We start from the raw sequence: 13,178 nt of genomic DNA, 5'->3' as shown, positions 1-13,178 counted from the left end.
TTCTCTCATTCTGTTGTTTGTGTGGTTTTGAACTCATCTCTATTTGACCACAATAAGAATAACCTCCCTCTCTTGTTCCTTTTATTTTTCTCTCAATCACACAAACACACACAATCCACAGTGCGAAGAACATAAAACCCCCAAAAAGACATTGTACACAATGATCAGACACAAATATAGACTGTTTTGGTTGAAACTAAAGAAGCTGAAGTACTCAGATGTCATGTTAAATTCCTCATTGTATTGATAGCAACAACAAACTAGATTGTTCTGCTCCGAGCTGACTGTTAGTGTTGGATAGGTTAGTTTGGACCTCAAGATTTAGTGCTGTTCTCACCAAACTGACCAAATAATAAAATACAAACAGTAACTGTTAGACTCTTCAGGATAATGACCTGGTGGATGGAGTCATTGCCCTCTAGTGGTTAAAAAAGCAACAGCAATCAGCTTATTATGAATGTGGGTAGTTGACAATGTGCAAGCATGTATTTTCCCAGAATTTAGATTGGATTCATAATTTTTTTTTTTAGAAATGTATAAAAAAAAGTTAACTGAAAAGGTAGCCGTTTTAACATTTAATCCTTAAAACCTACTAGTATCTAAAAAATAAGTACTAGTAGCATGGAAATAGATACTAGTAGGTTTTAAGAATTAAATGTTAAAACGGCTTGCCATAGTATATGAAGTCATACAAACTGCAAGTATGATCATTTCATTTGAAATGGTTTTAAATTCTGTTTTATTTAGATGCAGATCAAAGTAACTAAAATGCAAATGATCAGAATACCATAAACTAATTTGATTTTATTATGGTGTTATCCTGCTCCATAACCGGTATGTACGCATGCATGTAAATAATTAAAGCCCTACCAAGTGACACCTAAATTCAGGACGTATTGTAGTGAATTCTGCAGTAATACCGTTTGCTTTTAGCCCTGTATTAGACCGGAAAGTGACTTTGCCAATGGAATGAGCACATGATGCAATCTAGACTCAAATCTGCGTTCCTTTGGGAGCACTACAGCTCAAACCCGTCAAGAGTAAATGCTCTACCACCACGTAACAGCTCTGACATTGTCACTGACAGCTATACAGGTGGCACCGAGAAACAGGAATCACTGCATGGCTTTCAGACAACGAATTGACTTTAATACATTTTCAAGTAAAAGTGTTTACATATGGTATAAAAAATAAAGGAGGGAGCCAACAAAGAAGAACAGACGAGACAGATTGCAAGACCAGTCGCTTTCAGATATATCCCATGCGACTTCACATGTGCGATAAGCAAACGTGTGCTAAATCCTTTATAGTGCAATAAAATCAATGCAAAAAGAGATGAAATGTGAGTAGGAAGAGATCATCTCTGTGTCTAAAGCTTCTCGATTTTACACAATGTGCCTACGCTGTTATATTTAACTGTGGTTTTTATTATTTTACATTTTCTGGTTTTGACATCATTTGATCAGTCTACAGTTGGAGACAGTCCTGACAGACAAAAGAGGAGAGGAGAAGATCATTTTCCTCTTTTGAAAGACATTGCTGCATTTCCCAAATATTTGAAGTCCACGTCTAACTGTCTTAAAGACAGAAACTAGCAAGTAGCAAGTAGAAACTGATGTAAAAATTCAGTCTCTTGGACATGCACGTGATTTGGTCCGTTGTCCAGGGTATCTGGAATCAGACGACAGAGATGAAGGTGACAGCGTCCTCATCCTCGGTGGATTGTTTGAGGCTCAGCAAGATTGGACGACAGCAGGTAGCCTCTTCGATATCAGAGATTTCCCCTGAAACACAAGACAAAAAGGGGAAGACAAATGATTTTATATGGTATTGGGCAGTGACAACAGCCAACATATCAATATTTAAGCATGCTAAACAGAAAATGACCCCTTTCAGTAAAATTATATTATAGGGATAGTTCACCCAAAAAAGAATTCCATCATACTCGTCATCATGCTGTTCCAAACTTTCTAGTGTGAGGTAATTTGTTATTCACTAAAAGTTTTGTTTTCTACAGTAGCTCTCAAATATTGAATAGAAAATATATTAAATGAAATTAAAAATTGTATTACAATTATCTCTCCCATTAAAAAGTTTGGGATTGGTACGTTTTTTTTAATGTTTTTGAAAAGTTTCACCAAGGCTGCATTTATTTGATCAAAGATACAATTAAACAGTAATATTGTGAAATATTATTATTTTTGACAACTGTTTGCCATTTTAATATATTTTAAAATGTATTCCTGTGATCACCAACATCATTCCTCCAGTCTTCAGGGTCACATGATCCTTCAGAAATCATTCTAATATGCTGATTTGCTGCTCAAGAAATATTTCTAATTATTATTAATGTTGAAAACATTGGAAACCATGATATATGTTACTGTCAGGATTCTTCCTAAAAAGTTCAAAAGCTTCACAGACATTTTTTGGAACAATGTAAAAGTCTTTACTGTCACTTTTAAACAATGGGTTAATGATGTTTAATAAAAGTATTTAAAAAATTTTTTTAATTTGTATTAGTTTTGATTTAGTTTAAGAATAGTATAAAAACAGACTAATAAAACAGCAATATCGATGACTTGTATGATGCTTTGTAATATTTTTGTAGCTCAGCCTCCACATTCACCTTCATTGTATGGAGAAAATCAGCTTACACATTCTATCTAACATCTCCATTTGTGTTGAATGGAAGAAAATAAATCAATATTTTTTGGGTGATCTTTTCCTTCAACAAAAACATCAGATGTATCCCAGACTACTCAAGCGTTGTTTACACTGATGCATTTTCGTTTCAAAATGTTTTAAAGGGTTAGTTCACCCAAAAATGAAAATTCTGTCAGTAATTACTCACCCTCATGTTGTTCCAACCCCATAAGACTTTCGTTCATCTTCGGAACACAAATTAAGATATTTTTGACGAAATCTGAGAGCTGGCTCACTCCTTTATAGGCTTCTAAGTAATTTCATCTGCCAGCCAAGAAAAGTTAGTAAAAATATCTGTAAAATAGTCCAAGTGACTACAAGTTTATCAAGTGACGAGAATACTTTTTGTGCAAAAAATAAAAATGACTTTATTCAACTATTAATTTTCCTCTGTGTGGACCTCTGAGTGAGTTCACGTAGTGTAACAGTGTAGCCCTTCTGGGTTGTACGCCAGAACGTAGGCTCACTATTGGCCGATCATGTGTGTGATGCGTGTGACGTCATCAAAAATATCTTAATTTGTGTTCCGAAGATGACCGAAAGTCTTACGGGGTTGGAACAACATGAGGGCGAGTAATTACTGACAGAATTTTCATTTTTGGGTGAACTAACCCTTTAAAATTAAGACGATCCTCTTCCATACTGGCGTTTCCATTGCATTTCAGAAAAAAATCTCCGTTCACGCTACATGACTAAAACCACATGACCATTCATGCACACTTGGCATGTGTGTAGTGTAAACAGCTGCCAATTGCTCTAATAATAGCCTGCTTCTTGCGTATGTAGGCAGCTGCAGTATTATTAAATGCAGAGTTTAACTGCACAATGGCTGCTAAAAAGGACAACAAAGTCAGCAAAGCTTACAGTTCGATCTCAATGCTATTGCTTACACGGTCGTCGAGGCTGGTCTGTTACAGAGCCATTGAGAGAGACAGCTCTGGTTTGTTATTGTTGTGTTCTGGTAGCGTAATGTGGGAAGCCAAGCTTTCCTTTTCAAAAGTCTCCGTTTTGGTCCGTTTACACTAAAATGCAACCCCAGAGTTTTCAAACTAAAATCAAAAGTTTCCAAAAGTCTCCATTTTTCGAAGGTCGAAAACTCCGGAGTAGTGTAGATGCCAGGCGTAACCGTAGCAAAAGTTATGCATATTAAAACGAAAATGCACTAGTGTAAACAGGGCCTTAGACAGATACGAACAGGAGCAACACACACAGGTCAAGGTGAAGCAGGGTTACCTGGAAGAAATGCCTTCCTTCAAAACAAGTTCTTACTTTTCTGTGGACAAGATAGAGAAAAGTGAACAGGTACACATTTTGGCAGCTGTTGCAACAGAAGACCAAAATGCAAAGTCATGCAAAACCACAGCTAAATACTTCATTTAAAGATGACACAAATAACAAGAAGAGAAGAGCTTGCTTAACCCTGTAGGAAAACATGAATTAACATGACATCACAAGGTTTGAGGGGGGCGGGATAAAGAACCAAACAAGCTTCATCTGACCAGAGCTGCTGTCTGATTGGTCAGGTAAGCCATCACTGAGGGGGCGGGGCCACTACCACTTACCACATTACGAGTGAACTTTTCAAATGAGGTTCTGCGATCCTGTATGCTTCCCGACTTCAGTCAACAAGATAAAGAGTGAAAAAAGGGACTACAGCATGGTGTGTCTGAATGAGTATGTGTATATCAAATAGAATCAGGCTAATATATCCGTCTATTTGTGTCAATTCAAATGTATCAGATTTAACACTTAGTTATTTCCACAGATTGTCTCTTTCTGGAGCTTTTGCACCACTAATTCATTTTTTAAACTGTGGTTTCTAATAAATATTATATTCTGCTGGTATAAATAAAACAAAATTATAATTGCAACAAACTAATTCACATCATGCTATCATAACCCCAATTCCAAAATACACACTTTGGTATTCCAGAAAGCATGTTCTTGGATTCAAAAACAGCCGGAAGAGAGTGACAGAGTAGAACAGAATGCAGGGACTCGAGACATGTTTTTTAAAGTTGAGCTATTTTTCAAGCAGGTCCCTATAAACCTACAGATCATAGTCGCTGATTTATGTTTCTGTCGGTACGTGCATTACACATAAGCAACAAATGCCTTAAAACATTTTAACATTCTCATTACTCAGTAATTAATTATAACCAACTGTACAGTTTTTCAAGGGTAGGCTACTGTCATTTTTCCGTTCAATGGTGCGCTTGATGAATGAATTACATAAGTGTTACTTTCCATGAGTGTTATTGTCGCGAGTCGCTGACACTACCTGATGATCAGTAGCGGTTCACTAAATAAAATTCAATAAATACCTATTTACAATAAGCACTTAACTCAAAAATAATTATTAAATAATAAAATAACTAGATAACTTGGTGATTAAAATCAGCTTGAAAATCCTAGGCTACCTCATGAAACAAATGTGAATCCGTAATTTCTTTACAATTTAAAAGTACTCTGTGTTATTTCATCAGTCAATTGTGAAAGTCTGGTGGTTGAAAGCTTTTGGCAACATTAAATCTGGGAGACAAGAGAATTTGCGAGTGCACAGGACAAAGTTTGAGAGCGCACACATAAAATCTGAGCGAGAGCAGAATGATCGCTGTATTTGTTTTGTGCTCGAGTGAAAAAGATCTGCCTGCGAGCGGAGATCTTCATTACATGGATGCGCTCTCGCATTACAATAATGCTCTCTCAACATTTGTCATTAAAATAAAGCCATGGAAACGGCCTCAAATTAACTAGAAACACGAGAGGAAAGTCATGTCTGAAAAGCTGCAATCATTTTTTTATTGGCTCAAATGAATGGAGACTATCTCATGTTTTTCTGTGGGTGTTCGACCATTTCCGTGGGTGCTCGGGGACCGGCGCCTGTGCTACTGATAATATGTTCAAAGCAATGAAAATAAAACAAACAATACAATATACAGTACAATCTACATTCACTGATTTATGAATCTGACACAAAGATATACAGCAAATACTTCTATATGAGATTAATTTCACATACAATATGATTCAAAAGTTTGGGATCAGTTCGATTTTTTTATTATTATTATTATTTGAAAGAAATTAATACATTTATTCCACAAGGATGCATTGAATTGATCAAAATTGACAGTAAAGTCATCAATAATGTTACAAAACATTTCTATTTCAAATAAATGCTGTTCTTTTAAACTTTTCTATTCATCAGTGAATCCTGAAAAAATTTTCAACATTCATAAAAATATTTTTTTCTTGGGTAACAAATCAGCATATTAGAATGATTTCTGAAGGACAGGAATAATGACTGCTGAAAATTCAGCTTTGCCATCACATTAATAAATTACATTTTAAAATATATTAAAATAGAAAACAGTTATTTTAAATAATAGTAATACATTTTCGAATATTGCTGTTTTTACAGTATTTTTCATCAAATAAATGAGACTTAAAAAAAAAATCGTACCGACCCAAACTTTTGAACGGTAGTACATTTACCAATCCGGTCATGTAGATGCAGTCAGAGTATTCAAGATGAATTATTCTATCCTGTCAAATTGCTTAAAACATTTTACCTTTTTCTTAGCCTGCAGAAGTTCCTGGTAGGCACTGGATCTAATGAAACGACTGTAAGAGTCACTCTTCATCAGCTTATAGATGTGTTCCTGGGAGACACACATTTACATGTTTATATGGCTTGTTTTCATAAAACATTTTTGAAAAAGAAAATCACTGTAGCTACTAAAAACACATAATCCTCACCTGTGCATCTTCAAAAGCGTATCGTCCAGGGTCTTTGATGTTCTGTGTGGTTTTGTCGTAGCTCTTCGAGTCAACGTTGATGGCACTGGGGGCTCCAGGAGCCAAAAACTCCTCCCAGATCTCCTGCACCCGTGTTGGCACCTCACGGATCGGCCTCCTCTTTAACTCCTGCGCTGCCAACCAGAATCTGAGTGTTGGATAACAAAAGAGAATCAATTTGCAGAATAAAAAGACAATGCATGCGGCAAAAGTAGTTGCGTTACTCTTCAACCGCCAGCAGGGGGCATGAAAAGGAAGTGTAGGTTTACCTGAGGTTTTCTGAGCTGAATTCAGACTCCAGGAACTTGAGAAACTGCTCTCGCCCAATGGGATCTTTCAACACTTCGTCGATTCTAAAACCCCAACGTCTAACTCTAGTCTGACCAGGTTCCTTACTGTTCCAACACACACAAAAACACATTATACATACACACTGATTTGTAAAAACAATAATAATATTTAGTGTGTATTTTTGAAACAGACCTGGCCTCCATCTCCCAGAACGTTGTGTCATCTGATATCCAGGGGTTGGAGGGATCAGAAGTGGACAGGAACGGGTCATAGTCTGAATACTGCTCAGTATAACTCAGCAAACTACAAGACCATCAAAAACAGAGTTAGAGATAAAAGAGAGGAAGAAAGAGGCCACTAAAGGGCGTTATCTATTAGTAAAACAAGCATGCCAAAACATTGTGACATATTCAGGTGCCAGAACATACTAGTTATGTGACTCATTTTCCAGTTTAACTATCCAATATGAAAACATTGGTGTTGGGGAATGTTTCTTTTTGATTGTATTATTCATTATAAAGCAAAAGCATCAAAGCAAGTAATTACCATGAACCATGTGTGTGTGTGTGTGTGTGTAATGCCTACTTGTTGATTTACTCATTTATTTAATAATTTACTTGATTTTTATAATCACAGGAATTCACGCCCGCAAATTGTGAACCATTGTCCATTATTTTGCGAGCAATTGTTGATTGTTGATAAAGAAAAATGTCATGCCCAATATTGGAAATATTTCCATTTTAAACCATAAATATGACTTGTTGATATCACAAAAGCAATATGCAAACTTTGTGCAAAAGTTCTGTCGGTGAAGAAGTCTCAAACCCTAGACATTTATTCACTACATAAAGTGAAAGTAAAAACTGACTGAGCTTTTGACATCTGACGCAGCATTAACGGTGCATATTCTCTCAGAGACAATGAGAGCTGCATCTACTTCAATATGTGCTGATAACGGTATTATAGGTACATCGTTTTTTTGATAATTTTGCCTGTGTTTAATGCCAACTGTATAAAATGTGCCACATGTGTGAATAATTATTTCACCCCTATTTCCTTTAAAATATAAATCTATTTTGCACTAGGTACATAAAATAGTTCCACTCAGGACCTTAAGGACAAAAATGTCCCCATTGAAACCCATTAAAACTGCAATTTTTAATCCAAGTGCCATTAAACTATAAAATGATGTAATCTTTGTTAATAGGCTTTCATTCTGTTGGCAAGGCTTCAAAATTAACAAAAAATTACCAGATGGTGCCATTTTCTCAGGTTTGGCCTATAAAGCAAATACTTGCTTTATTCCTGTTTTCTGCTTCTGCATATTATTGAGCCAATTGGATAAATTATGCAGCCATAATTTTGTGGGTGTTTTGGTATGGATGTCAGAGTGTGGTTTGTATGTGTGCAATAAAAAAAAAATTGTGTGTGTGTGTGTGCTTGTAAGATTTGAGAGGAAAAACTCAATCACAAATCCAACCACTGTGTGCACCAGTGGAGTTTTGCTAACATCTAATATGGAAAATATGGCATTTTTTCAAGACAAAATCTTACTGAAAGCTCATTTTTTGAAATATCAACCTCAAATTTGTGACACAATTTATGAATTTGATTTTCTAGTTCAACATGTTTCATAAAATATATGTTTTTAATCAGACCATTTTTTTAATGACAGTTTATTGACAAAATATATTTTGTCCTCTATGGACCTATGTGTAACTTTTTTTTAATTGACGCACAAGAGTTAATACATTTATTGGAAATGCCAAATCCTCTTGATATGCTGACAGCTGATGCTTTTGTTGATATCTATGAATATCGTCAATACACAATATCATCGTCTATCGGTGCAACCTGGTGTGGTGGCAAATCAGGTCCTCTCTTGAAATCGGGTCTCTGTTAGGACCCCAAGCGAACCCATTGGCTCAAATTACTTTTAATAAAAAAAGCTGGATGAGAAAATAATCCATATTACAAATTGTGACATTAAAAAGTGTATAAATCACTTGTTTTTCTAAAATAACACTGTCCAACAGCGACACCCGCGGGTAAAGTTACAGCGGGAGGCTTGCCTCCCCTGAGCCCATTGACTTTTAACAGACACCCTAAAGCGTATGGTGGGTTTGGTGGGGGGTAATTGAGAATGAATAGGGGTAAGTCACGTGAGATGAGGCAATGCCTCCATCATGATAGGATTGGATATGAGTTATAATTGGTTTGTCAGATAAATCTTGCCTCTTGTTGTCGTGCACGTTTGCGAATTGGTTACACACACACACAAATAGAGGCTAATATGCAGTCGTGTTTTTGCAGGAAAATCTGCAGCACATATCTGAATGTGCTATGCTTATCAGTGACTTTATACACAATGCAACATTACAATGATTGTGAAAACAAATATATCCCTGATCCCAGGTTTCCAAGTTAATATTGATTATTTGCCAGTTGGATATTATAGTGTGCATTAAACGCACGCTACTTCCTCAAACACTGATGTACATTTTATATTTTGGACCATCATTTATTGTTGCAAAGTGAGTTTAATTTCACGCTGCACTAAAATCTTAGTGCTTCAAGATGTTGTGGCATCCTAATAGAGCCATTGATCTCACAGAGGAAGTAAATTTGAGGACGAGAAACAGAAACATGCTTGTCAGCATGAGCAATATCTACACAGACTATTAAAGAGATCGATAAGAAAATGTTTAAGCACTGTAGAATAATGAAGACCTATGGATCGATCACAGCACAGACGTTCTCTCTCTCTCACTCTCTGACTTACCTCTCTGCAACTTTGGACATTTTCAATCGATGCCGGTCTAACTGTGCTTGCCGAAACTTGATCTGGAAAGACAAAAGTGGTAATAGTCAGGGTGAGTGTATGTGGGTGTGTGTATGTAAACAGGTGGCAAATACAGCCATTAATGAACTAAAATTTGCAGTTTTCCACACAGCTGCTGGAAAAAAAAAACAGCCAAAGGTGGTTAGTTGGTCTCCCGGCCAGGCCAAGCTGGTTAGGCTGATCAGTTCTGAAAGTTTGAAAAAGTGTTGGTCACTTTTTTATAGAGCCCTGCACATATGCCATGCAGAAGAAAAAAAAATGGATCTTGTGGCCATGAATTAGGAATTTGTTCCCGTAACATAAATTAATTCATGGCCACATGTTAATTCATTCCCCCATTTTACTTAAACGGTGGCTACATTGTTCTAATTTGATTTCTAATTTTAATTTAGTTAAATCATCACAATTTAATTAAAACAAGGAACTGAATTAGTATAACGGGGCCAGTATTTAATGACACAAAGTGAACAAATTAATTTGTCATGGGAACGAATTCTTAATTCACAGCCATGAAATCCAACTGGCTAGCCAGATAAACACCAGCTTGGCTAGGCTGGGAGTCCAGCTAGAGTAGAATATCTTAAACCAAGTGGAATACTCGGATACTTTTAAAATTCAAATTCGAAAATGTTTAATTTAAATACTCTGCCTATAAACACACAGAACCAAGCAGGCGTTACCTGTTCCTGAAGCTCTTCCTCGGTTGGTTGCTTGGCCTCAGCGGCTGGTGTGTGGGTCGGACTATGGCTGCGAATGTCATTCTGAAGGCCATACACAGACTGTGGAAACCATCAGAATAATTTACAACCATATTTACATAAATTTAAATCAGTAATTAGAGAAGAGATTTCTGTGTGTTTGCATCAGTGATTGGGGATTTCACATGGACAGCTGCGCGATTGTTGAGGTGAGCTGTTCTTGATTGGTAAAGTGTTGGATTTTGTTAGGCTGTCTGATTGGTGGATTGATTTAAGTCTGATTTGGTATTCTGATTGGCTCAGTGGTTGATTGATTCATTTGTCAAATGCAAAGGTTCCATAATATAATGAGTGGGATAACTGCTTTAGTGATTAGTCACATGGTTTAGGAGATTAAAAGCTGAAGTACTTTGCAAGTGGGTGTTATTGCATCACCTTTCTTGTTTTGTGAGGGTTCTTCATTCTGGATGATTTCTTTATGTCCACTTCTGTTGTGTTCACACACCCTGGCTGAAACACACACACACACATACGGTCAATATAACTGTCAATTCTCTAGATGACCTATAATTTATGGTTGCCAGGCATCCATGTTGCTTCGACCACCTGATGCTTTGCACATCATAGAAATATATACATAGATTCTTCATTAGCGACTATACGTAAGCCAGTTGCCGTATTGTACCGGTCAAAGCTGGTCCTTGAACATTCGAGATCAAGTTGAATGTGCGTCTGCAACCGTAGTTATACACATGTATGAATATCGTGATCTGCAATAGACTTCAGTAGATGATTTTACAAGACGAAAGCGTCAGCTAACATGACATTCAAAAGTTTTCATAGTAAAAGTAAAAACATTAGAAAGTACCATAGTAAAAACCTGTAATATTGAGTTAATAAATTAAAAAACATAAACCAACACATTCTCCAATTTCTTCAGGAATTGAAATCTCGGCGGTTTTACAACTAGAAGCTGCACAATGTTGTGGCATCATTGATTCTTACTGTGACTGACGACACGCTGACCGTTCCAAGATGGCCGACATGTCTATAGCAGTCGAATATTGCATCTACGTACTGTATACATATCTTTGGTGCACCTTACCTGTACTGTATACTCCCTCCTGTTTAAACCCTCAGAGAGTCTTCGGTCACTTCTGACCGAAAAATTTTCTGTTTTGAATTTTAAAAAATCACAGCTTCATCGGAAGGTTATGATACTTGGTGACTTTTATGGCATTAGGTATGTGTATGCAAAAAAAAATTGAGGTCATGATCCGAGCATGCTAAGTGGTCGTAAAAAAAAATAGTCACACTCAGTGCCTTCGGTCAAAAATGACCGACCCATAGGAAATGAATGGGAAATTTACAAAAACACAAAAATTCTCTGAATTTTTGTCTGTACAATCTACAAATCGGCCACGATTCTAAAAAAAAGTACACCGCAGTAAAGGGGTGACACTCTACAACATCAAGAGTGCAAAAAATTCACACCCACCCCCACACACACACATACAAACACACTTTTATACACATACACACCAATAAATTCAGATTACAAAAGATCTGTTTTGAATTTTTAAAAATCACAGCTTCATTGGAATGTTACGAAACTTGGTGACTTTTCTGGCATTAGGTATGTGAACACAGAAAAAAATTGAGGTCATGATCCGAGCATGCTAAGTGGTCGTAAAAAAAATAGTCACATTCATGGTCTTCGGTCAAAAATGACCCCCATAGGAAATGAATGGGAAATTGACAAAAACACAAAAATTCGCTACAAATCGGCCACGATGCAGAAAAAAAGTGCTCAGCAATGAAGGGGTGAAACTCTAAAACATCAAGAGTGAAAAACATAACATAATTAATAATTATAATTAATATATATATATATAATTAATATAATAATTATTAAAATTATTAAAATAATAATTAATAAAATGTTATAAACCTTGGCAAAAAGTATTATTTGAGAATTTCTAAAAAAATACAATCAATCCACATCTTAAAAGTAAGTAATTTGGTCCAAAAACAACTAGAATTCACAAGCATCTCCATTTAGAGCTATTACAGACATCTAGTGGTAAACCCATGCAATAACATGATTTATTTAATTTTATGTTTAATAAATTGATTTATTTTTTTTATTTTTATTTTTTTTCTGAAAGCCTAGTCTCTATTTTAACCGAAAATACCGCATAGAAAAAAAAATAAAAAAATAATAATAATAAAAAAAAAACCCATTATTTTCAATGGCAAAAAATGGACTATAAATATTGCATAAATATTAATAAGTTCAATCAAATTGTCTCAAAATACTAAATTAAAAAGAATAAATATTATAGAACAAAAATAAATTGCATTGGTTTTTACTGGGATGGAGGAAGTTTCATTTTTAGGTATCCGGTCACTTCTGACCGGGAAGGCACTGAGTGTGACTGCTAAACGAAGACTCTCTGAGGGTTAAGGAAACTGAAGTGATATTTTAAAAGGCATGGAACTGTCAGTCAAACAGTTTCCTGTGGGTTGGACTATTTTAGCTCACAAAGGACCCAATGTTTCTACACTCAAATATAGGATGAACTTTAGGTCCAAGACTCCAATGTATGTTGAGAGAGAGAAAACAGCCTCAAGACACAAGAGCTCTGTAATAAACCCCATTTGAACCCACACTGGCTATATATGGACATGATCTGCAGCATCTCACTATTGCATGTCAGCTTGAAAGATCAAGCCAAGTTAGCATGAAATTGCTAATGAGAAGGATCAGCTCAGTGTAATTGAGGGAGAAATTGCTGCTTCCTTCAAAACAAACAGCTTAAATACACACAAGGCATAATGCA

General features: G+C 36.0%; 1 protein-coding gene across 2 annotated transcripts in view; it reads right to left on the bottom strand.

Annotated features, from left to right (window-relative positions):
- Positions 1–1,129: 1,129 nt before the first annotated feature.
- rgs7a (regulator of G protein signaling 7a) overlaps positions 1,130–13,178 on the bottom strand; it is a 60,686-nt gene continuing 48,637 nt past the window's right edge. The window contains exons 11-19 of one of the 2 annotated variants that reach the window (XM_079853619.1): positions 10,771–10,845; positions 10,318–10,416; positions 9,578–9,639; positions 6,988–7,098; positions 6,774–6,899; positions 6,466–6,652; positions 6,279–6,368; positions 3,940–3,979; positions 1,130–1,784 (exon numbers count right to left, since the gene is read on the bottom strand). In XM_079853619.1, coding sequence (XP_079709745.1) covers positions 3,959–3,979; positions 6,279–6,368; positions 6,466–6,652; positions 6,774–6,899; positions 6,988–7,098; positions 9,578–9,639; positions 10,318–10,416; positions 10,771–10,845 — 771 coding nt within the window. In that variant the 3' untranslated portion in view covers positions 1,130–1,784; positions 3,940–3,958. The remainder of the gene's footprint in view (positions 1,785–3,939; positions 3,980–6,278; positions 6,369–6,465; positions 6,653–6,773; positions 6,900–6,987; positions 7,099–9,577; positions 9,640–10,317; positions 10,417–10,770; positions 10,846–13,178) is intronic. The other variant, XM_079853618.1, reaches the window with a different exon arrangement.

This window comes from Squalius cephalus, assembly GCF_949319135.1.
Source record: "Squalius cephalus genome assembly, chromosome: 20".
Lineage (NCBI taxonomy): Eukaryota > Metazoa > Chordata > Actinopteri > Cypriniformes > Leuciscidae > Squalius > Squalius cephalus.
This window is presented reverse-complemented; position numbering and strand designations above follow the sequence as displayed.